The 25,963-nt window shown below is 37.5% G+C and overlaps 1 protein-coding gene across 1 annotated transcript in view; it reads left to right on the forward strand.

Moving 5' to 3' along the window:
- Positions 1-25,963, forward strand: part of MSH3 (mutS homolog 3) — a gene marked incomplete at its 3' end in the record, with an annotated part of 113,490 nt that overhangs the window by 44,153 nt on the left and 43,374 nt on the right. The window contains exons 11-14 of the mRNA XM_082013027.1: positions 2,932-3,016; positions 3,607-3,716; positions 15,183-15,315; positions 23,951-24,138. Coding sequence (XP_081869153.1) covers positions 2,932-3,016; positions 3,607-3,716; positions 15,183-15,315; positions 23,951-24,138 — 516 coding nt within the window. The remainder of the gene's footprint in view (positions 1-2,931; positions 3,017-3,606; positions 3,717-15,182; positions 15,316-23,950; positions 24,139-25,963) is intronic.

A 25,963-nucleotide genomic window follows, 5' to 3' on the forward strand; every position in this document is an offset into this window, starting at 1 on the left:
TTCCTGCAACTCTTGTCTAGATATATAGATTCGTTCTGTTGTTTATTTACCCCTAGAAATCACAAAGACATGGACTCTAGAGATCTGTAAAAGGTAATTGAGCAAAGAAAATCTGCTGTTTAGTAGGCTTTCAATACAGTCCCTTGCAGCTTTGCTGGAAAGTTTTTACAGATTTGCAAAACTAAAGTAGTTGAAAACTACTGATCTCAATAACATGCATTCACTTAGGCTGGGTTACTGAATACAAAATTATATATGGTATCTCATGTGGATAGAATAATGCATAAAGTGCCCTTCACTGCAAGCTTCTCAGGAGGCAGAATGACCAAGAAGATCCAATTTTACGGGTAACTCATTAAGAATCGAAGCATGAGGATGTAGTCTATTGTCCTAAAGCAATCATAGTAACCGTTTAATATTCATCGTCAAGTGCAGTCCTACTCTGAAAAGTCATGAGTAGGAACCTCTTTCTCATGAGTATCCCCCCAAAGTTCCTTAAATCTTATTAGAAGCTTGTGTTTCTTTTTGTTTCCTCTCTTCGTTTTTTTCAGCCCACATGGCATGATCCTACCTTGCCTTACTACTCAGTAGTGGAATTGCCAGCTATTTCTATCACTTGTGTTTTGTGCTGTTTAGGTACTTGATAACAGTTGCAAGTCTGTTCTTTGAAACGCAGGTACAGTGTCACCTACAGAAGGAATTACTGCATTGCAATCCAGTTGAAGTGATTTTGGAGGGTCATTTTTACTGATGCAGGAGATGGCTGATAGCAGCACGTTAGAATTTCTCACAAGGAACCTGTTGACACCCTTGCTGCAAAACCAACACTGACTTAGTATTTGTTCCATCATCTTCTGCCGTTTGGTCCCTAAATTTCCTGCAAAGAGTCTGTCTTTGTTCACATTTTTATCAAGTTATGATCCCAAGCTGAAGGAAGATGAGCAGGTGGAAGCAAAACATGTTCTGGAACTGTTGGTTGGGCATATACTGCACTTGATCTTGGCTATTATTCGTATACTGTAAGCTCTCAATTGCCAGGTTTAATAGCAGGATAATATAAAACACATGTAATTTATGCTGTGAGAACAAACTGTAGCATATCTGATTCTGAAAGAATAGTAAACGTACTCTGCAGTGGAGCAGAGTTAGTTGTCTTTGAATACTACCACAAAGCAATCTTGCTGTGAACAGAGCACAGTCTGTGTTACGTGCTCTAAAGCCAGGTGAAGTGGGGAGACACTAGAAACAGTAAATCTACAATCTTGAAACTCACCTATGGGTGACTGAGGGTTAATATAGAAATAGCCAAAAGCATCTTTTTCACTTTTGGGAAGAGATGGAAAGGCATGGTTCTTAACCCAGCTGGGTTTAAGAGATGACAGGCTTGAGTAGTGGCAAATGAAAATGCAGCAAATGGGGGAACTGCAGTTTAGGCACGTCCTAGATGCAGAAGAGGTACTTTTGAAAGAGTGGATAGGATTTGTTGTTGATCATAAGGATTGGGAGCCAAGTAGAAATCATGCCTATTTAATTTTTGCCAGCATCAGCAGTTGTGACAGAAGGTAATAAAAGGAAGTTTTGTTCTGTTGCTTGTATACTTTGGAAAGTGCTGCTGCTTTTGCCTCCAAGGTTTTGTTTTGCTGGTCAACTTTGTTGGTTGCTGGGATAGCACACTATATCAGAGTAATTATGACTATGGCTACAGTTCTGAGTCAACTGTACTTCCAAACTTATCATTGAACTTCTTGGGGCACTCAGTTGAATGTACTTTTTTAAAAAAAAATTCTGTGGCAAATACTTCTAATTTCCCTCATTATGTAGGAACACATTTTCTAGCAGGCCAAAACACCTGCATACAGCATAAATATATAACATTAGTCTCTGAATATTTCATGTTTCTGAAAGTTTTAGTGCCGGTTTTGTTTTTAATATAGCAATAATGCAGCTGTGTGTGCCTAACAGAAAAGTTTAAGCATTTGAGTGCTCCCTCAGAGAGTTTAAAATTGAATGCACTGAAAAAAAAATTGTGAAAAGTGAAGAAAGTAGTTTTAAATCCTACCCAGCAAGTCATTCTGTTTAGTCTAAGACAATAAAGAGTGTCCTAGATTTTGTGCAAAGGGCAGTCAGCAGTGTGATTAACCTAGACAATCACGACTTGATTTGTCAGAAGCATTTAGTGAGGATCTTGCATTTCACTTCATGGTCCTGACTACCACATGTGTATGTCTGAGACTGAAATAATTTTCATATCTAATATGATTACACATCTAATGGAGTAATTTTATTAACGTTAATTCTAAACCAACACAACCTTTGGGTTGGTCTTGTCCTGTGAGTGTCAAAAAGTCAAGTAATTTTGGTCATTTCATATTAAAAGTAAAATCAAGTAGTTTAAATATACCCTATTTTTGTTTTCCTAAATAATTGCACTAACAGCCTGTTTAAATTTGTAGTAGTGGTAAACAGTAAGAATATGTATTTTGACATGCTGTTTTAATGATGAGTTGTGTTTAAAAGTCTGTTCCACTGTTGAAGTATTAATTCCTAGCCCTATCCCCCAATCCTACAGGGATCATAACAGAACATTAACAAAAGCACATACTTTTTCAATGTCATCATACAAAGAAGGGGTACTTCCTTAACCATTTAGTGGATCAGGATTAGATAACAGGAGAGCTGGATTTTATTCTGAGCTTTGTCAAAGTCATTGTAGGAAACTGGGAAGTGAGTCATATTTTCCCAAGCAGTAAATTAAAAGAAGTTATTAGTGTTCAGTTCTTTTATTTATATGAACAGATTTTAATTTCTTGATTTTTTTTTTATTAAATTTTGCATAACTAGTGAGTTCTCTAATGTGAGAAACTTGACAGTGTTTCACCGTTATGTCTGTGCCCACATTTAAAATATAACATATGAAATTCCTCTCCCCAGCAATTTCAAACAGTTGTCAAGTGAAACTGAATACATGACAATTAATGGGACAACAATGAAAAATCTTGAAATTTTACAGAATCAGGTAAGGACAAATGCAATTTTTTTTTTTAATAAATGCTGAGATTTTTACAGCTGTTTGACATACTGTTCCCAATGAAGTTAGTTAAGTTAGTTTGCAAATCTCAGCCAGAAGTTTTAAAATATTTCACATGGGATCAAACTGAAGGAGGATTACATTTTCAGAGGTGTAAGTGAAAGTTAATCTGTGCTGCCTTTTAGTATGAGTTAGGAACTTCATTGTATTTTGACTAGCAAAGAACTTTCCTGAAGTTTGAGTTCTTGAACAACTGTGGTCAAGTGATGTGACTGCAATAGGATTTGTTTTTTCTTTTGTGCTACTGCACAGACCTTTATGCACAGACTTAATTTGCTTAATTTATTCCAGTAATTTTCTGGAAAGATTTTCTGGCAAAAGGAAAAGCACACTTAAGTGTCTAAGGACTGTTGGAGGTACTTTGTGTAAGGCATTCTTGGTGAACAAGGTCAGTAAACGGACATGCAGTTGCCATATCTTAAAGCCTAACCAGAATGTTTAAGTAGTATGATAAAGATCCTTTCACTACATCATTGATTGTTCAGTTAAAAATAATTATGCTGTTTTTATTGTTTTAGACTGATATGAAAACAAAAGGAAGCCTACTCTGGGTCTTGGATCATACTAAAACTTCCTTTGGACGTCGGAGACTGAAGAAATGGGTAACCCAGCCCCTCATGAAATCCAGGTGAGATAGTTCTTTATCTTGGGCTAAATTTATATTTTAAAATTATCATGTTGAGTATGCCAAATGCATCTATTTTTCCTGAAGACCTAAGATCCATAGTAGAGTTTACACAGGAAATGGTATCACAGAAGATGTGGACATTATGTATAGGTTCGAGAGTTAAACCACTCTGCTTGGGCACAGAATGTCCAAGTAGTTCAGAGTAGTAGGTTTGGAACAAGTTAGAATTTCCTATGAAGAAATCAGATTGGGTACCATTCTAATTCAGTGTCCTTTTTCAGACAATGCATGAGGATTACCTGCTGTTGGAGGATATTTTATTCCTAAACTTGCCAACTCATGTTTGATGTCTTTCTTGCTTCACAAGTATTTGCATTCTTAATGTATTTAGTTTGTTCTGACGTAGTTGTGGATGTTTCTGTTATCCCTGTATGCAATGTATTACATATAAAAGTATTTCTTTGTGTTAGTTTTGAAATGTGATGATTGTTTTGTCACTCTTGTATTTTGAGTTATGCTTTATTTATTAATGTTTTAGAAATGCTTTATTTTGTAGTACTGTCATGCTTGTTTTTACCTGTCTCTGTCTTGAAAGGGACTTTTCTGATCTTTTCTGATTTCTCTCTGCAGGCTTTATAGGAGTATTATACTTTGAATATGTAGTAAATAACAGTATTAAGTCCCTTGAATGTTTGTTGCCTACATTTTAAGGTTTTGGATCCATTCCTTTGAATGTGCGTTCCCTGAGCACTGTCAATATACTCAATTGTCACTTTGTTCACTTCAGCTATAACATACAGAAAGTCCTTTTGGTTTGGTTATCTGAAATATTTTTTCCATCTGTTTTACTTTTGTAGATGTGTTAAACAGTTTTAATTTTCATTAATTTTTAACAGTTTTAACTAGTGAGGTATACCAATGTTTTAGCATTTTGCTACTGTTGTTAATTTACAACTGTTTCTATGGAAGCATTTTTTTTTTGACCAATTTTTAATATGTTAAAGCACTGTGCTTCTGAAGCATTGATGCCTGATTTTCTTACTAGCCTTGTTGTGAGGATCTTTTATCAGTAGTGTAAGAAAAGCATGTAACTATTTTTTTCCATCCTATTTTGTTCTTTTAGAATATTAGAGACCTTTCTCATTTGTAGGAGACATACTGGTAAGAGTTTCATGCTACGGTTTCTGACAGGGATTTCATAAGTTGATTTCAGTATACTTTTTTTTTTTCAAATTCTTCTGATAATAGCTTTTATATATCGTACCCACTTCAAAAAGGCTTTTGATGTAACCACTCTAGATATATTAGACTGTATGGAAGTTGATTATGTGGCTGGTTTTCACCTTAAAAGTGCATAGGTAGAATTTCTGAGCCACTTTGCAGGAATGAATTGAAATAAAGTAGTTTATGTCTTTTTCCTGCCCTTGAGGCATCTCAGGACCTTTGGGGAATTGTTTGTAAAGATGTCAGCGGGGGGAGCCAGAGCACAGGCTCTGGTCTGGTGTGGGGGCAGCACTGAGGAAGGGGACCTGAAACGGAGTGCCTCTAACCGTTTTGCTCCCAAATGATTACATAGGTGATACAGCAACTGAAATAACATTCAAGAGTAAAATAGCCAGAGTTCTTATGTGGACATAGAGGATAGAGGACTGCTTGCTTGGCGACTTAAGATCTTTCTTAACCAGTAAATTTAGTTTAAATTCTACCTTGTCTCAGTGCAGAACCAGCTTTACAAGTTTGTAGGTTTGCTTTCTTCTCTTTATTCTCTGCTCTTTGCTATGTATAGAGACTGATACTTAACTTTTTCAGCCTTCTTTCTCAGTATGGAAAGAAGTTCTGTGGCTGCAGATGACAAAACTCCTCAGTTGAAGCTAAAAAAGCTATTTTGTTGCTGTGTATTTCTCCCATTCTGACTCTTAAGTTGTAATTCAACATACTTAGTGCATCAGACATTCAGCGGTATTGTTTCCAGTAATGCACACAAATGCACTTAGGGAACATTCTGTAATTGTAATTCACCTATGCCTCCTGGAGTGACATTTTCAGAGGAAGTAAGATTTCTGTACTGCATCTTTTCCAGTCAGTGAGTAGGTGCATTTCCCTTGGTGTATCAAAAAGTGAACGGGTGTAATTACTGCTTTATGCCTCATAGTTGAAAATCACTTGTGAAGATCACTAAATTTCAAGGGGAGAAACCATGCACTAGATTGAATAAAGGCAGAATGTGTACAGACAGCTCATTTGCGCAACCCTGTAGATACCCATTAGACAGTCAGTGATGTAATACATTTAGACACTTCCAAGAAAAGGTTTTAAGCATTAGGAATGTGAGATTTTGTGGAAAAATAAAATAAATAAAGGCTTAACCAAGGAAGTTGTAATGTCCTCATTCACCTAGCTATACAAAGGTGATGAGGTAAAAATGTATGAGTCATTGAGGACTCAGCTTTTTAGGAGAAATCAGGAAAGTCACTGTTTTTTGTAAGAGTTATAACTTTATGGATTACAGAAGCATTATCTCACATTGACTATCTTGCCTTTGAAATGTAAGTCCCATCAAGTGCCTTTCTCGCCTAACTTCTGTAACGGCAATGGAAAAAAAGGAAATAGAAAGCTGAGTTGGTTGAAACATTTTTGACTCAACGAAACGTGCTGTTTCTCTGTCGGACAATGGAGTTTCAGCAGGAGAAGGATTAGAGCTGTGTATTATCATACTCAACAGTAAAAGGTCTAAGGACTGTTGTCGGAATACAGTGTTGTAACATAATGTGATCTTTGTGCCTTGTATGTGTGCAACGTTTAAAAATAATTTATTTCCTAATGCAAAATTAATCTCAGAACCTCTGAAGTTGATGTGAAACAGTCATTGCTTTTTGAATAGCTACAGGAAGAGGAGAAAGATAAGCTTAACATAGGCCTGGTTAAGCAAACCTGGATCTGGTTTGCATCTTTCTTGTTTTGTTGTTGTACGTTATGGATATGTTGTCCTAAGGCGGTGGTATAAGAGAAAGTGTAAGGAAGCTGTTGCCCTGCATATGAACAATCTGAAGTGTCATCTCTGCAAAATGTGTCTTTCTTTGTCTCTCTGTTATATCCATGGTTACTCCTTTCCACCCTCACCTTTGCATCTCCCTTTCCTGTTTCCTAAGTGTTATGACTGGCTCCAAGCTATAGCAATGCTGCTTGTGCAGTTTGGACTCCGAACAGAATAGAGACTCTGGAACAAATATTGTGTCCTGTTCCTCATTGGATATTAATCTGTGTCTGTGCCTTGCTCATGTGTTGATTCTTGCACAATTTGTAGGAAATTTGTTTCCTTGACATCAAACAAACACCTTCCTCAACCTTGTCAAGGTTGGCTGGAACTGAACAAAGATTTCAAAACAGAAGAAGGCGGATGAGTAACACAATTATATGGAGGTTAATTATTGCCATGTTAGATCAGGCTGCAAATACCTAGTCACGGCTTAAAGTAGGACTTGAGGTGAATGATGTCTCAGTATCATACTGAGCAATTGATAGCCGCTGTAGGGGAATATGTGTAGAATCCCATTCCTGTGCAGAGAACTCTGTGGCCTGTGTGTATAGAAAGCATTGCATAAGAGAGATTGGGTTTTTTCTCCCTAGTGTATTCCTGGGAGAGGTAGAATATCTTTTAAATATCAGTGGGTGGACGTCATGAAGTGTCACTTTCAGTACTCTAGCCAGGGAGAAGGTAGAGACTGTGCTCTCTAAGTGGAAGATAACATGGGAAAATGCTAGTGTTTGCCTTTGTTGCAGAAGTGCTTAGTTAATGAGTTAGAAAAGTATCTAGTGCAAAATTTTAAAAGCTTAGATGTGAAGGGTGGATAACTGTAAGTGATAAAACATTTGTTCTGTGTGTGACGTGAACATAATAATTTGTACAATGCTCGCTCCCTCTTTGGGCTGATTTCTACTGTTTTTTGAGGGGGTTTGTGGTTTGAAGTAGCTTAAACAGACTGATGATCCACAAGTACCGAAATTGTAGTTCTTTAATATTCTGTTGAGTCTCTTGGTTTTTTAGTATGTTATTTATGATGTGTAGAAGCTAATGTAATGAGGTTAATGATAAGATTATAGAGAGCAGAATGCCCTAAACATAAAGTTCAGAAGTCAACTTCCAGCACAGAAAGTTTGCTCAGGGCTTTGGGATGAATAGACTTTGCCCTTGTCACCTTGTGTTGAAAAATGGGGGGGGGGGGGGAACAACCAAAAAAAACCAAACCAACCCTCTTACCCATACACACAACTTCACATCTATGTTTTGGGAATGCATGTGTTAGTTCTGGTGTACTGCAAGCTTCAGAATATGCTTATACTGGAGTGAATGTAGAGAAAAAAATTAAAAGCTTCCAACATGATGTAGCATGCCATGGGAAGGGAGTGGTGATCAAAGGCTTCGTCAACGTTTTGGGCCTCTGCTGTAATAGAGAACTTTTGAGGTAAAAGTGGGCAATGCCCATCCCACATGGAGGCCCAAGGTCTCTTTCCCCACTTTCTGTGCGGACCCTTGAGCCAGTGGCAAGGCATAGCCAGCACAAGGCTCGATGCTTTCTCAGCACTCCCCGGCTGCCGTGCCCAGTACGCTGCTGGCATCTCTGATGCTAGGGGCGTGGAAGAAGCCTGGGGACAGAATTAAGTCTCACTTAATTCCTCCAGGCCATTAGTAAAAGTTTAGAAGCATGGAATTAATTAGTTAAAAAGTATTCCAGATGAGATCAAATATTTGACAATGAAGCCTCTTTTTGGGTGCTGCAATGGGTATCAGCAAATCAAACACTTAAAGCCCCATTAGAATGAGCGTACCTTTTTGGCCGCAGATTCACCCCAACCTGTTGATGTATTTCAGCTTTACTGTGGTGTAGTTCATGTTCTCTCTAAGACACACTGTTTGCCAGAAGTGAATATGGGACTTTGATGGTTGGAACTCTATGTAGTTTCTTGCCTGCATTTATTTGTAGTCAATTTATACCAGTTTGATCTTTCTCTAGTTAAAGCTGATGTTTGAATCTCAAGGACAGAGGAAAATTTTATGTATTTAGAGAGTTACCAAAAACATTTTAACCTCTGCTTTGCAGGCTAGACAAGCCAAATTTTTAATTGCCCCTCAAAAATAGGATTTCAATTTTTTCCTGTGATTCTAGTAGCCTTTGTTGTGCCCCATTTCTTCAAGTTCTGGAGGAGATGATGCTTTTATTGAGGATGAATCAAAGCCTTGTAGAATAGTATTAATAATTTCTATTAGTCTGAATATACTTTGCCTGCAAGAGCATAAAATGACTGTAGCTTTAGCAAATTCAAAACTGCAGACAGTTCCTTATCTACCACTAAAGAAGAGAAAGAGTGTAAATTGGTATTGCTAATGCAGGGTGACTTTTATTTGGAGGAGATGTACTGTAGAACTGGGAAGAAGCAGGTGCCTTTATAGTGATATTGGCAACGACATATGTTTCCTAATATAAAAATAGCTTGTTCTAAATCCTCTCACTTCGAATGTATTGAGTGCTGTTTTATTTATACTTCTATACACAAAGTACAGTCCTAAAGGAAAGTCTTTCAAGTTTGACTTTGTCCTTGTTCCCATAATTAGCAGATCTGTGCAGTAAAACAAACCACCTAACAGTCTTTAAACAAACCTATCTCAATTCAGGGTTAAGCTGGTTACCATTTGATACTGTTGTCATCCAGAGCTGGATTAGAATCTTCTTTTGCAGCAGTGATTTAGGAATAAAATCCATCCATCCTACAGCAGAATTTCACAGTCTAAATTTTCCTCCAAGAATAAAGATTTTATGGCATCAGTGCTGATATAAAATGCACAAATGCAGGTTACAACATAAGCCTGAGATCTCAAAATTGTTGTAGTAAAGAAAAAGATTGCAACATCATCACATGTATTCATTCATTTTTGCTAGCTGTGTTTTGGTGCCATTAAATGCTGTGTCTAACTCCTTATAAATGTGGTAATCAGGCATTCATTCATGTTGGCTAAAGTAGCTAACAGTTCCCTTTTTTGGCACAAAAATAGTTGAAATATATTTTGTGTGAACATAAACAAAAGTGTTTGATTACCATTTGCATATTTTATACATTCTTATAACAGATGTGAAGACAAAGTTTATGGTACTTGTATGTTGCTGTTAAGTATTTGAGATCCATTCAGGAACATTGTCTTCTCAGGGCTGCATGTTTGTTTAGGGGAACATTGGACCTCTCTGAAGGGGAATGGGACATTAGGAGTTTTGAAACTAAATTACTCTGTTTCTCCTGCATTTAGAAAAACAAGTGAACAGATCCAGAAGGATGTTACATTTATTTAGGTTTCATTTAAATTTCACTGTAGTAATTATGACGTAATTACCCTTGTTTGTAGTTTTTCATTGTTGCTAATGCATAAAATTGCAGTGGTCGCAGCACAAGTTAAGAATTCAAGATTTATCCCATGAAGTTAGCCAGATTCTAACTTAGCCACTGAAGTAAAAAAGCAAGTGATAGACTATTAATTTGTTTGCTTGTTCTTTAAAAAGACATATACAGTTTGTTGATTGCATAGTGGTAGTTCTACCATGACTTTTGGGTTTTGATGGCATTAATTGCTTGTTATGAGAGAGTGGTCTAAAGCAGAAACCTCTCAACTATTTAGCAGGGCCTTTAACCTGATCAACTCATAGAAAGTCTTCATTTGTAAACTGTGTTCTGAAGGAAGGTCAAGAAAAAATATGCGAGACAAAATATAAAGCAACAGAAGTCAGAACAGCATTCACCTTGTTCTGTGTTTGGAAGCCAGTATCAGAGGAGAGTGTGAGAAGAGGGCAACTGGGTAATGTTACCTTCCCAGAGCACTCTCAAGCTTCCAGCAATTTGCAGTTCAGGGACTTCCTCAGACACAACTGACACCCATGTGTATATTGCATTTTCGCAATGTTTAAGTAATACACTTTCTTTCTTTCTTTGAAATGGTGTAGTTAGGCAGGAGGCTATTAGGCTTTGATCTAGATATTATAGTTCATGGAAAGCAACGTTTGTTTCATACTCTTCATTACATTTTTTAAGGTGTTGAGTCCTTGTGACTGATAGCTTTACATATTGCTGTGGTCTCTAAACAGATTTAATAAAATTCATTTCAATTTTATACGTTCACTGTACTTGAGCTATGCCCTTACCATGATGCGTGAACTCATACTTTATGCATTTATCATAAATTAAGAGATTTCTGATAAATTTGTGTTTATTTATCTTGTATAAAAATAAAACCCTATATGACTGAAAATTTCTGCAGTTCTTTTATAGCAGTTACATTATCAATTTCACTGTTTTAAATGTAATGATATATTATTACATCTAAAAATGTTAGATTTTCTTCACTGTATGAGAGACAACAAGATCTGTTAGCACACAAGCAACCAGCAGTGCTATTTAGATTGCTAAGATGCTCAGATGTTAATTCAATGCAGTACATTCATATCTGCAGCCTTCTGCTTTGTCAAAATAGTTTTTAGTTCATGATTCAAATATTTTTATATTTGCTAATTTTCTGTATTTTTCACATATCTGACAGCAGAATAATACAGGGGAGTATCTCATGATTTAATTTCAAGTAGTTCTTTTAAATGACTAGAACAATAAATCCTGCAGTTAGATTTTGTTGTTTAAATACATTGCAAAGTGGTTTTAGTATTGCATTAATAATGCTGTTCTTAGATGGAGAGTATGGCAGATGTACACACATTGCATTTAGTTAACTGACTTATGTTACATTATTTCGCAGAAGATTGTTTGGAAAATTGGATAGAGCTCAGATTGCTAACATGGTTTATACAGATGGGAAAGAATAGGGTAACATCACACCTAAATAGAGAATGAAGTAGTAGCCAGTTTATAAAATGTGACATGATTTCTTAGCATAAGCTGTTGAGTTTCTTTGTGTAATGTTATATTCAAATTATCTAGTGATGGAATTTTTTTCCAGATTATGCAGAGATTAAAAACCCCAACCTGCACATCAAATGTGCTGGATAACTATGCAGTGCAGAACAAATGCCTTTTGAGGTGCTTTAACAACTGATCACAATGATATATTTGGGCTTAACAAAATGTTTATTAGTTTTAAGTATAAATATTTAAAGTTTAAAAGCATACTTTGAAATTCATCATCTGGCTGTTTTTATTATTCTCTTCCCTGTCCTTCCCTCCTTATAGATGTGTAGTTTTACGCAGTTCTTCACTGTACTTTCTGGCTTTTGAAATAGGAATCCCAGTATGTTTTGTTTGCAGGTGGAAAAAATGGGTCATTTGATACTCAATGCCATTTTCCTGACCCTTTCTTATTTGTGGGATTAAAGGAGAAAAACTGTATGGATGCTTAGTTTTAGATTACTGGACCTACAGTAACATAGCCATATGTGAGGATGATTAAAGTGCAGATTAAGCTTTGAAGGGAGGAGTTTTTTGAATATCTGCATGTATTTTACATATTAGAGTATATTTTCATTTGGTCACGTAGATATAATCATACTGTTTAAATTAAATGACAATGTTCTGGTAACAGAATTCTGCTGTTTATACATGCTTTTTATAATAAAAATACAGATTATTTTCTTCTTTAAGGTACATGTGTTTATAATTTAACAGTTCAGTACTCCTTCACACAGACTAGTGTTCCAGGGTCTCAAGTACAGCAGATTTAATAATTCTGCATGAAAATGTAATTGTGGCTGATGATACTGACTTTCCAGAATTTCAGTGTAACCATTTGCTAGCTTCAAAGCTGCGTACTTGGGGTATTTTATTACTTTGTCACTGATATTAACACTTCCCAATTTACTTTCCATTATCCAGCTGTAGTTTAGAGTGCCTCACTAATTGATGTACAAAGCTTAAATCTCTGCTGTCTTGAATATGCTGTGAGCATGCCAACATCTTGCTCTTTGGTTATTTGGTTGCGTAACTTCTAGTAACCCTGCGGGGCTGCACCAGGTACGTGATTGTGGCTCTTAAAGATCGGATTCAAAGCTCCGCTGTGTCTGTGCTGAAAACAGCCACTACAGGTCTGAGCAGTTGCACTGACAGTACCTGCTGTCTGCTGCTGTTGCTTGCAGGTCACCTGGCTGCCCAGGGGAAAGGGAGAAATGTTTACTTCTGTGCATTGGGCATTGCTAGAGGAGTGGAGCGGTGGTGGGGAAGAAGAAAGTATTCTTGTCACCTATGGCAGGGCTGCTAAGAAGTGCCTACAAAGTCTGACATTTGTTTTCCTCAGGGCTGGGAAAAAGCAGTCTTTTAGGAGAGTGAAATATTTTGGGTCCTTTGGTGTGATTGCAGAGTCTGCTGTCCGGTTCGGCGAGAACAGAGTGAGTTCTCAAGGTGCGCAGGGTAAAGACAGCAGAGGGTCTGTCCCCAGTTCAGATGGTGGCTGTGGAGGATTGCATCCACCTGCACTCCAGATAGGTGCTGGCAGGTGGGACACTGCAGATCCTGGCGTTGTACAGCAAGGCATCTCTGGGAATGAAAATGTGTCATTTGTGGCAGATGGGGGATGGTTTTACTGTTTTAGTATAAAGCAGTATGTCACTGAAGAATGCTGGCACTTAAATGCCATTAGATTTATGTGTATCCAACCGCACATCCAGTCACGATGTTCCCCCTTTTACATGCCTTGTAATAAAATTTCAAGGACTCTTAGATTTAGCTCTCTTCAGGGCCAGAGGCCTCTGTCTGCCAGTCTGTTGTAATGTCTGCAGCCTGTGGAGTTCCCTAATTTCAGTGATTTCCTCATGGGTAGTATTTGTTAGCAGCTACAGTGGCAAATGGCCCAGTAGTTCTGCAATAAAAGCCATGGGTAAGACAGGCAGTCTTCCCCAAAATCTTACATTTTGATTGCGTCCTTACTTTTTATCCTTCTGTGCTGGCTGAGCTCTAAGCATCTCGCTGGTCTGTGAGAACAGGCGCGGGCCTTGCACACACTTGGCTGGTATCAAAAGACTGCTTTCTTCTTAACCTGCAAGCATGGACGGACTCACCCATAGCAGTGTGGGGATTTTTGAACTTTCTTGTCAAAGGAGGAGAATGTTATGATAAGGCTTAGTTGTCATTCTGGGAGAAAACACAAGCGTTTTGAAATAAGCACTTGGGATGTCTTGAGGATTTTTAAAGTTCCTTGGAACATCACATTTCAGATTCAGCCTTACTTGCTGGAAACTTTCCGAATTCCAGGTAAAGCCTTCCAGCGCACTTGTACCCACAGAGCATGCCCAGCGGCACGTTGATGGGGGACCCTGAGGAAATGTATGATCTGGAGCAGACGTTTTTGTTGTGAAACCTCAGCAAATCTCAGCACAGCTTTCACCTAGTTGGCTGTATTTTGTAGTGTACACAGTTACCTCAGAGATAAAGCCTGAACATGGGAAAACTACATTCAGAGAACTTGTGCTATTCAGCTTTGACACATCTCTTTCACTGCTGTCATACAGCGAGCTTGCTACCTTTTGCTCTGTGTCCTTTGGGCTGCATGCACTGATGGTGCTTTGGTTCACTAGCTCCTGAACATAAACTCCTCATCTGTATGTCTTGGGTGCATCCATGTACACCGAATCTCAGTCTTTTTCTAGAAAGCAGCATTGATGCAATTTTGTTGCACAGAAAGCAGAAATGGTGTTTACCATAGCTCTGGAATCTACTGCCAGTTCATGGATATATTGGAAGTTGTAGCTGTGCCATTAGCAGCAGTGTAAATTGAGGTGAACCTTGGCAATAGGTTTTCCATTTTAAAGCTCTTTTCTGACAGTGGCTGTAACAATATGATTATAAGGAAAGTGCAAATAACCGTAGAATTGTTTCATCACATAAAAAGTGTTTCCTCATTGATTGACTTCAGTCCTGAAATATGGAGATTAATGTTACAGGTTTTGTTTTTTTTTTTAAAAAGAAACCAAAAACCCAACATGGTTCTGATTCATATAACTACCAATTGCTGGTCTGGATCAAAAGTAGAGGGGCAAAATGGTAACCACTGTTTATAATCTGTTGGAATAGAGTATGCTACATAGAATTCAAATGTAAGCTCCCCCTACCCCTCCCCCAGGTACTTATCTGCAAATTTAGGGCTGGATATTCAGGATTCAGTGTTGCTCATGTTATGTACTACTAGAAGAACATGTAGACATCAGCACTGAATTTTATATTTGGCTGTTCTGAGCATAAAGAGGGGATAATGAGCTTACATCCAGGATCTTGCATCTTGAATGAAAGCCCAAGATCCTCTGCGTTTCTTAATTCTTCTGCTTACTATCTCATAAGAAGGTGGCCTTAGTCAAAGTTTAAAAAAAAAAAAAAAAAAAACCAACAACAACAAAACCAAAACAAACCAAGGGAAAAAGTTCACTAGCTATATGCCTTCCCCTCAGAGAAACACAATTTTTATTTATTGATCTTGTGATTATTCTTTTACAGTGAAATAAATGCCCGGCTTGATGCTGTGTCTGAAATTCTACTGTCAGAATCCAGTGTGTTTGGTCAGATTCGAAATCTTCTTTGTAAGCTTCCAGATATAGAGAGAGGCCTCTGCAGTGTTTTTCACAAAAAGGTATAGCCATAATTACCCTAATTCATTGTTTTCTAAATGGCGTCATTCTATCTTAATGTACTTCCATAGTTCTTGCATGTTGTTTAAAAATATTTTCTTCTTAGCAAGACTGAGGCTGACATAACAAAGGGATGCAAGTTTATAAAAACTATTTTTGACTTATGGTAGAATCTCATTTTATTTGTTATCAGTGATATGCTGATAGAAGAAATGTCTGAGTAGGGTTCTAGAATACATACATTGTATTGCTAATGCTAACAGGAAAAACATCTGTGATAATCATGATTTACTGGCTGGATTCAGTGAGATGGGATGATGCAGTAGGTCCTTGTGCCATAAATGATTTCCCTTTAAAACAAAGCACAGCATTCTGTGTGCTTATCTAAAATCACACTTGCAAGTGAAACCACTTGGCTGTAGTTAGGTGTTTTCCAATGAATGTTAATTTGTTTTAAATTCTGTAATTTGGATCTCACTTGCACATTTTAATAAGAATTACTTGTAACAAGACACTGGCAATTCGTAATTGAAGCAGATTAATGTGCTAATAGCACCTGTGCAGTACTTCATGTTCTTTCATTTCACTGTTATATTTAGAGGTTTTGACAGTTTGTTTTAGATGAAGGAATAGGTGGGAAGAAGGAGAGAAAAATTGTAATTTCTTTGGATGGTGCAGCGCAAAGGTTTCCTCTCTCTGAAAATCTGATACTCAGTTCTCGTATAATTTTTAAGGCCCTGATGTGTTGCAGTGTTAGGCACATGGAAATACAAATTGTGTATTTCAATTAATGGATACGGAGGTCCAGCCATAATGAAGTTTATAAAAAGAGGGATTGTGCACCAACTTCCCCATCCTCTAAGGAGTACACATGAGTATCTAAGAGTATCCACATGATACAGTTGTCTTTCAAAACAACTGTCCAGGAATTAGATAATTTACTTTTTAATGTTTTAACTCATTTCAGGTTGAGCGATATGTAATAAGATTTGTAGGGATACATCTGTATTTCACAACATCTGTCAATCCTCCACTGCTGTCCTATGCTGCTTTTTCCCGCCCCCCTCCCCCCCCCCCACTTTTACTAGTCTGTATCAGGTGTCCCTTTCTGTTGTAGAGCTGCTTACCCTTCTCAAGTTTAAAGCCAACATTTAGGTGAAACCATACAGAGGCCCTGGATTTTCAGGTGATTTTTGGAATGAGGTGACAATGTAGTTTGTCTTAACAACAGCCACTGTAACGTGAGGTTATGTGAGTTTAGTGACTCAGGTGTTGGAAAGAAGTTGCAGGTGAGGAGAATTGCTCCAGCAGAATCCTTAAGAAGGGTAAATGTGAGGGAAAAGCTCCAAGCACACACTTTTGCTTTGATGAATTAACTTCTCTTGGTAAAAATCTAGTTTGTCAGCCATTGCAGAACACTGTGGAGAGTGCCCATAGCACTGAAGATCTTCAGGACTTTGAGGAGATGACAGTGTCCCTGAAACACAGGGTCTGTTTTGAATCAAGAATCAAAAGCAGACTCTGGGAAACAGATTTTACAGTCTAGACAGACAGTGAATATGGAGCCTGAAGAAAGGTACCTGCAAAGGAGATACATATTCAAGAAACTGATTTTAATGAAATTTTTTTTTCTGAATATCTAGTAAATGCTGCCATTTCACTTCCTACTAGGAGGCTTTCCAGTTCTGTTAATTCTAGACATCCATCTCCCACATGCTCAAAATGAGGTTCCCTGCAACTTCATTCCCACTAAGGGTTACAAAAATCTGAGTGGAGCACAGTGATGGCTTAACTAAAGGAATATGCTGTAATGCAGGCTTGTTGATTCAGTTTCAACTGCTGGAAAAATAGGTGAATGTGATAATTATTTTATCCCTCATGCCCTTCAGACTTCAGTAACATTAGTATTTGAGGAGGTACGTTCCATGAAGGGAGACCTCTGAAGTGTACAGAGGTGGGTAGATTGTCTCAGTCATTCCAAACATCTTTCTTTCAGATCAGCCATTGCAGAACTTTTATTGTGCGATGCACTTTGCACCAGTAACCTCTAGAGGAGACAGAAAAAAAAACTAAGGCAAAAAACAATGCTCTGTTTTGGAACTGACTTTGCAAGGCAAAGCATCCTAGTGGGAGCTCTTCTGGTAAATAACATCGTTGTATATTTTCCTGGTCTGACTGCTAAATTTTTTTTTTTTTAATAGTAAATCTGCTAGTGATTCTTATCTGGTAGCGTCATTCAGATTGGCAATTGTTAATCTGACCTTCTGCAAGTTCCCATTACCCCAAACCACCAAAACCTATTGTTGATCTACCTCTAGGTATGAGCAATCTGGAATTAGAACAGCATTCTTGTAGTGGCAATTAGTTATTACGCTGGAGGTCGTATTATCAGCTCCAAGTTTGCCCCAGCCTGGAAAAGGACTATAGGAATGGTTAAGGAGATAAGAGAAATGTTACTGTTGCTATGGAGAGTGGAATTAATATAAGGTCTGGTTGTTCTTCTCACTTCCTGCAGCTCCAGCACCTCACATCTTGATGGGCAGAAATGCTGTCAACAGCAGAATGGCCTTATCCTTCTCTATGGCAAGAGAAGGATGGCTGGAGATTAACTGTTTGAAGACTTCTTGGTAGCAGTCAGAAGTTGACTTCAAAAGGAAACAGACAGGGAATTGTCAAGAGTTTTGTCTAAATGGTGGCTGGAGCTGATGCAGAATTAGATCTTGCTGGAAGACACATTAGCTCAATGTCTTCCATAACCAGTTCAGACCTGCCCGCTAGCCCCTGGAAAGAGCCACCAAATAACAGAAAAAAAATTCCTCCACATGCATTTCCTTTTGTGATCTGCATTTCAGAACAGTGGGAAATACAAATGGCAGGACCCTACTTTTTTTGTCTCATTTACAGTGATGACTTCTTAGCTTTGCTATGGAGTGCACAGAATGGCAAGAGAACAGTCAGAGACCTATTCTTGAGTAGGTCTAAAAACCAGTAGAGTAGACATGCCATCAGTACTTTTAGAAATGTGTCCAACAGGGCCATCCTGATGTTGCTTGCTGGTTTAATGCCTCGTTTCATGCAGGCTGTTTCAGAAGGTAAGTATTTATACAGGCTTGATCCATAAATGTTTATCTTATTTGTACCCTTTGCTCAATAAACATTATTTTTTGACTACAGCTTAGTTACCAAAGTGGATAGGAATCATCATAACAAATGGTCATTGAATTTACAGAACACATTGAAGTGAAGCTCTTTCACTGAACTCCTACACAAGGAGTGAGGTCAATAGTCAAGCCTTACCAGGGTGTGTACTAAAATGTCATTTTGGTTTGTTCTGCTCCTAACTTCAACTGTAGGCTCTCCCTCTTTCAGAGTTCCTCACAAGTTGCTGTAGCTGGGAAAACCTGTTCAGTTCTCAATCAGTCTCTAAAACTTTGCTGCCCACTTACCAGGCTGGACACCTGTGCAGAATAAAGCAGGCAGTTGCTACAAGGGGGGTGTTTGCTGCCCGGCTGCCTACAGCCTCCTTGTGGAAATGATTTGCCTTTCAGTATTCCAGTGAATACTTCACTACTTCACTGTCATGCTCAGACTCCTCAGAGGAGAAGGCTGCTGCTCAGCTTGGTGCTAAGTGTTTAAAATCTTTCACATAAGCTTGTCATACAGAATGATGCTGAAAGTGTGCCTGGAAGGTATGTTTGACACTTCATTGAAGACGGTGTTTTTCAGAAGATTCAGAGAAAAATGTTGTATTTCTGATTTTTTTTTTTTCCTCTTCAGAAATCAATACCTGTTACATATGCTCAGGAAATGAGTTACTGTTTGTATAAAATGTTTCAAATAAATTCTCCACATAGCATAATACATTATTGACTTCAGCTAACATATATTTTTTTTTTTTACATTTTTTCTTCTATGATAGAAATATGCACATCTTGCATATACTATACTTTTAGTCTTTGGAAGAATTTGCATCACAGATATTTTTAGATTTGCAATACTAAATGCTGATTTAGGCAAATTGTTTTCCATTATGCTGATTAATATAAACAGGGTAATAACAAGGGGATATAGTAACTTTAAAATTAAATACTTCATTTTTCTTAAACCAGAAATAGTATGCTTACTACACTAAAAACATAAAGTAGTTATTACAGTTTGAAAGGAGTGATAAATGTGTGCTGCATTTCGACTCCTATTTTGATTATTTGAAATGCTTTTAATTTGGAGTGGTCAATGGCTGTCAGCTGTGGGTCTCTGTGGTTTCCTTTCAGATCTGTTGGAAACAATTTCACTAGTGCAAGTGAGGCTATTTTGCTTTCAGTGTTGTTGTTCAAAGGATGCTAGACCTGGCATACTGCTGTGCATCTTTCGTGCGTTCTTCTCAGTGGCAGCCATACCATTTTCAGTACAGTTTGATAAGCTGCTGGTTGAAACTATTGTTTGGCATCACTGTCAACTCTGAGGTTATTTTTCTAGTGCCACAGAAGCTGTAGCTATCATTGGCACCATTTCAAAGTTAGACTGCAAAAATAGCATTGAATAAGTTTGTGAGAATCTTCCATGAATGCAAGGCTATTAATCCTGCTTTATGTAAACCATTTTTACTGTATTTTAAAAGTTTCTAATTTATAACACAGTTATATATCTTCTGTAACGTTAGGATATAAATGGAATCAGGCCCACTTTAATGGAGCCCAGCTTTTCAGAGTTATTTTTATGCATCTGTTTCAAGTTATCTGTAAATCATTTTTGCAGTGGAGCCATTAAATTTCAGATGCCAAGTCCTGCAGTGGTACTAAAATCAAGCCAGGGGAAACAGTAATATTCTCAATAAGCACAAAAAGGATATGTTCACACTCTTTCTTGGGAATGTTACATTTAACAAAGTTGTTTGTAGCAAAGTATGCTGAATTTCACATTCTACAAAGGTATTGTAGACTGTAGCTCATGGTAGAATCGAATAGGTTTTAACTCATTAGATAACTGTTATGGTGTGTAGGCTATCAGAGTTGCTATGAGAAGCTTCAGCATGTTCATTAACCATCCTTCAAGACATCTCATTATAACTTTCAGGGTTGTTTACAGTGTCTTTTGTACATGACCAAGTTTGGGTTTTGTTTTTCCCCCGCTGATTCTTTTACAGATGACACTACCTTGAAATATAGCTTCTTTCCCTTGTTGAAGCCTCACCTTCACTAGCCTCACCACCCTTATTGAAGAACACCTCAGACAGGTGTTCTTCCGTATTTTTAAAATCTTTTCCGTTTCCCAGCCTCATATAGATAATGTACTAATTAAGTCCCTATTTGGTTTCTTTTTTTAAAAAACAATTTAACAAAAAAGCCAAACAAACACCACCTTCTCAACTGATCTATTTCTTACTGTCCTTATTTGCTCATTCTTTTCTGGATGTTGTTCTCCTATGAATCATTTAATGCTGTCTGTCAGGGACCTTCTTTGCAATTTTGTGTGGCAGGGCTTCAGTCTTTGCCTCCTTGAGTACTTTTTGTAGTCAAGGGAAGTCTTGCAGAATTTTATCCTTTGTCTGCATCAAGGTTGATGATGATGATGCAGTCAGTCATACTGTATTTTACTTTGACTCTGAGTCCAAGCCTGGATTTGTAATTTGTTTAGTCTTTCAGACCTTTCCTTTGTGCTTTGGCTTAAAATGCCATTGACAGATTTACTGCTTTATTATTTTGTTTCATTTTGTTGTCAGAGCTTTTACAAGAGAGAGTAAGTAAGTTCCAGATTATCAGAAAGATGTCGATAAATTGCAGCAAGTGCAGGGGAGAACCAAAGCTTTCATGAGGCTCAATAAAGGGTTATTTATGAAGAAAGATTAAAAGATTATAATTTGGTTAAATGAATGATTAAAGGGGAACAGAAGGTTTAGAGATATTTGAATGGTGTTAACAGCAGAGAGGGAGTTGAGTTAGTGTAATACAAAAGAATAAAACTAGAGATATTTGGATTAGTTTAATGGAAAGGAAATTTAGGCTATGGGATAAAACTTTTACATGATGATACTTAACTGCTTTATGGGTTAGTTTCTGAAAGGAAGTGGTAAGCACATAGTTTCTTGGAATATAAGGGCCCAAGAGTAGTCAAAAAGAAAATGCATGCAGAAAAATTGAGCAGTTTCAGGGAAACCACTTAATGGGTCTTTTCTGTCCCTCATTTCCATGGGTCTGAAACAATGATGAACTTAGATATTTCAGAAACATTCAGAATGTAATCTCTCTGGCTCTCCTTAATGTCATGAAATATCACGGTTAAATTGCATATTCCTTTAGTCAAATGTCTACCAACCTTGCCGTTTGGTATGACTAGTTCAGTTCTTCAGCACACAGCCATACTGCAGGTTAGTTGGAGAGTATCTAACAGATACTGGTATTAGATTTACTTACTCATGTGATTGATATGTTTTAAATGGCCAGGAATTATTTTTCTTTGATTTTTGTTTAATGTAGTATTTATGATAGACCAAATCAGTGAACACAGAAATGAACCTTAAAATTTTTCATTCTATCCTTATTGTTGTCAGTCAGTTACAACTTCCAGTGTCTATAGCGGATTGCCAAGGCTGCAGGTTTATATGTTTATATGTATCTTTATTCTGTGTTTATATAGCATGGAGGCCAGTCTTCCATCACTGGTTCCAGTATTGACATGTATTTAATGAGAAGAGGGCTGTAACCAGAGTGTACCTTAATTTATTTTTCATGGTTTTCAGAAGGCTGTGTTTAGACCACCTTCATGTTCTGAAAGGCTGGTAGGCATTACAGAGCAAACTTATTTTAGGGTTTACATATGTGGGGAGGGAGAGAAAATGTTCTTTTCCAACCCAGCATATTTGTTAATACTTGCTTCTGTATTTGGATACAGAAGGTATTTGGGAGAAATAACTACAGTGTAAGACGTGAGAGAATTGTCTTAGTTCTTGTATAAGGATGTGGGAAGGAAAAAGAAACAAAAGTTTACCTCTGGGGAGAAACTGAAAGAGAAGGGATGACAAAATAAATATGTAGATGTGTTTTATGAAATAGTGGTTCACTGAAGCCTACATGTTCTGTAATCAGTGTTGTGCTGATCACCACAAAATACTGACCAGAAATTAAATTCTAGACCGTATGTTGCCTGGGTAGGAGAGAGAAAAAATGTAGGAAGAGAAGGATGCAACAGATGTGGCATACAAAGAATACTGTAATAGAAGCATTCAGTATATCCTACCCACTTCCTTGCATCCTCCCATAAGGAAAATAAACTGAGTTTTTTTGTGTTGTCAGTTGACCGATGGGAAAAGTTCAGAAGATGAAAGAAGGAATGTTGCTACAGATCAGTAAAATATGAAAACATATCAGCATATTTATTTATGGACAACTTTTTTCAAATGTTCTGAATTGGAAATGTCCTGGAGTGCCACTGAATTCAGCAGGGTTTGAAGGCATCAAGTGTCTCATAGGACCAGGTTTCCAGTTGGCATGCAAATGCAGTGTAGCACAAATGCAAACTTACCTTCCATAAAGTCCATTTCAGAATTGGTATTACCTGATTTATAGGTGGGGCATGAGTACCTTAGGTAACTGAGAATTGAATGGGACCACTGGGAGGGGTGGGGGGGATTTAGGAGTGTGGCTGGAGGTGGATTGTTTTGTTAGAGTTGTTAACTGCTTGCAAAATTCAGACCCTGACCACTAATTCTTGAAAATGAGCTAAAGGTAACAAACTGTGCTGATCCTGAAGAGCATCTAGAATCTAACAGCAAAATATTTGATTCGCATCAGAATTAATATTGATGGTTAAAAAAGAAAGAGAGCAGAGTTTCTCCGTTACAAGTCACTGCTTTTTACGAGAAGCTGCTTTAAGGGAACCAATATGCTCCTACTCGGTGGATATCATGAAGCAAGCTCTGAAAGTGTGCTATTGGCTCCAATCTGGGAGATTCCCTTTTGATGATACCCTGGCTAGCTGCCTGAAAGAGATAGAAAAATCTCTTTAATAACTTTGCAGTGAGGAGAGAGAAGTTGAAAGACAAAGGCTGGATTAGTGTGATCTCCGTAGTCTTCTCATCACATAGACCTGAGAGCAACCAGCCAGAGCCTGAAGCTCGCAATAGCTACAAGCAGTTCAAGCAGTGACTGCTGGTTTTCTCTTTCTGTGCTTTTTTTTTTTTTTCCTTTTCCGTGTTCTTGTACCAAGACTCTTCGTCTGTGCCTGACCTTGTCTTCCAAACCCTCTCTTGCCAAAACTGCAGCCCGGGGGTTCAGATGACAGTACATAGATGCACAAGCCCATATGGACAAGTTGTGGTACTCATAAAATTACTCAAGCTGCTTTTTTGCTATTTGCACATTATTAGCCCATTTTTCTGCTATTTGTTTACTGGATCTGTGTTACACATCTCCATCCAGCAACAGGAATAACGGACATCTGCTCTGGACTGGTTCCTAATGACAGTGGTTAAAACAATTAGTATTCTTTATTAGCCTTGTGAATGTGATAAGATTATGCAGTTGCATTACAGTCTGTACATTTTAACTGTTTTTTGCCTCATTTTCAAAAAGCAAAAAAACCTGTAGGATTTCATGAAAATACAATTCATTGTAATGATTTAGACATTGCTTCCCTTTTCAGTGCTCAACCCAAGAGTTTTTCTTGATTGTCAGCACACTGTCTCGTCTGGACTTAGAAATTCAAGCTCTTGTTCCAGTCATACATTCTCATGTGAAAACTCCTGTGTTACAAAAGGCACTGTTGGAAATCCCGGAACTTCTCTCCCCAGTAAAACATTATTTAAAGATCCTTAATGAAGAAGCAGCCAAGTAAGTAGAGAAAATAGATGAATCTTCTGTGCCTCATAGGCTTTCAGACTAAATGTATTCAGTTATGTGAATTATGCATCTTGTTTTAATACACCTTAGTTTTATATGTATGTGTGTACAGGTTGCTTATAGTTAAAGCAGAGGTTGTTGTTTTCTACAGCTTCTATTCCTTTTATAAAGTTAAACTAGGTGAGCAAGTGTTTTGCCCAGTGGGTGTCTGCCTCAGGCTGAACAATTTTTTTGAAAGTTTTTCAGCCGTTTTGGGGAATGAATTTAGAGAAAAATATGTTTTGTGTATGTTAATTTGTTTAACAACTTTTTAATTATTTAATTATAATAGAGAAGCTATTTCTTTTTCTCTATTATCCTCTTTATATTCTCACTAATGACAGAGAATATGAAGTTTAATAGCTCTGAAGATCCCGTGTAGCCTGTGTGATTTGTACACCCTCAGAGCATTTCTGGGGTAGTGCCTTGTTCATGAACTCTCTCTAGAGAATGACTAAAGGAGCACCTACCTCCGGCTGTGGGTGTGATCAGGCTTTTTCCTGCAATTGCCTTCCTGCAGTCTTGGAGAGGTGAGGTGGAAGTATGGCGGCTGTCTGCCCTTTTTTGTCTTGATTGTGTCCTTCATCGGTACAAGAAAAAAAATGGTAGACAAAGGAAGAAGATGCTAAATTGGAATGAATATACATTATAAGGGAGAGTGTCTTTAAATAATTTGTTGTGTACTGCTTCTTATGTAGAACTGCTGCTTCCACTGTTACCCCTAGATCCTAGTTTTAACTACAGGAAAAAGGCAGGAGACTTAAGATGCAGAATAGTAAAGCAAAGCCATGAGTTCAGTAAGGGAGGGATGTATAAAAGCCTCTCAGGGGGCAGGATTTAGGAGGCATACCTTGTGACTAGTAAAAGTTACTATCTTTCAGAAAAAAAGCAGTATAAAATCTTATAAAAAAAGGTTCTCTCATGGTGCAAGGCACAGAGACAGTCTGTCTCACTTGCACAGCCAGCCTTTCTGAGCACTTGACTTTGCAGGTTTTTGGTCTCCTTTCAGTGTAGCTTTTGTTGACACAACATGTTAAGTGGACATTCTGAACACAAAATGAGTATCATCCAGCTTTATATCCAGATAATACCAAGCTTCCCTGCTATGGGCAAGTTTCATTTAACTTTGAACATTTCCTCATATGTTATGAGATATAATTGACTGTGATATACCTAGAGATTCTTTGATGAAAGATGTGGTATGTAGTTTCATGTGTAGTTATATTGGGGCAGCATAGTCTTGATCTTTTATTTTCAAAACAGCCTAAAAATAAACATCCAATTTATTTATCTTTCTTATCTTTCTCCAGCTGGGATTTAAAATTAAAAAAGTTTAAGAATTAAGCCCAGAACGTACTTCATTTGTTTCTGAATTAGAGACAGATGCAAGGTGTATAAATTTAGAAGCTGAGAAGGGTAGAAATATTTCCTATGCCCATTGGACAGGTGGGATTATGAGATTTCTACTGATGCATAATTATAGCTGTGGCAGGTTATGACAAAACAGACTGTTTCTTAAATTTACTGGATTTACTGTAGGTAGGTTTAAAATATGGGGTTTTTTCTATCACTGTCTTGATGATGGCTAGAATAGCATACAAACATAAGATACAATAATATAGGTAGAAGATATCATCACTGATGTCCAGACAGCATATATTTCATTTGCATTTATTCAGGATGACTAAAGTAACTTTTGGCCTTTATACCTCTTGGACTTTGTGTGGCAATATTATTTGTACTTAAAAATCTTTCTTTCATCAAAATCATGATGACT

The sequence above is a fragment of the Phaethon aethereus genome (assembly GCF_964289735.1).
Source record: "Phaethon aethereus genome assembly, chromosome: Z".
Taxonomy (NCBI): Eukaryota; Metazoa; Chordata; class Aves; order Phaethontiformes; family Phaethontidae; genus Phaethon; species Phaethon aethereus.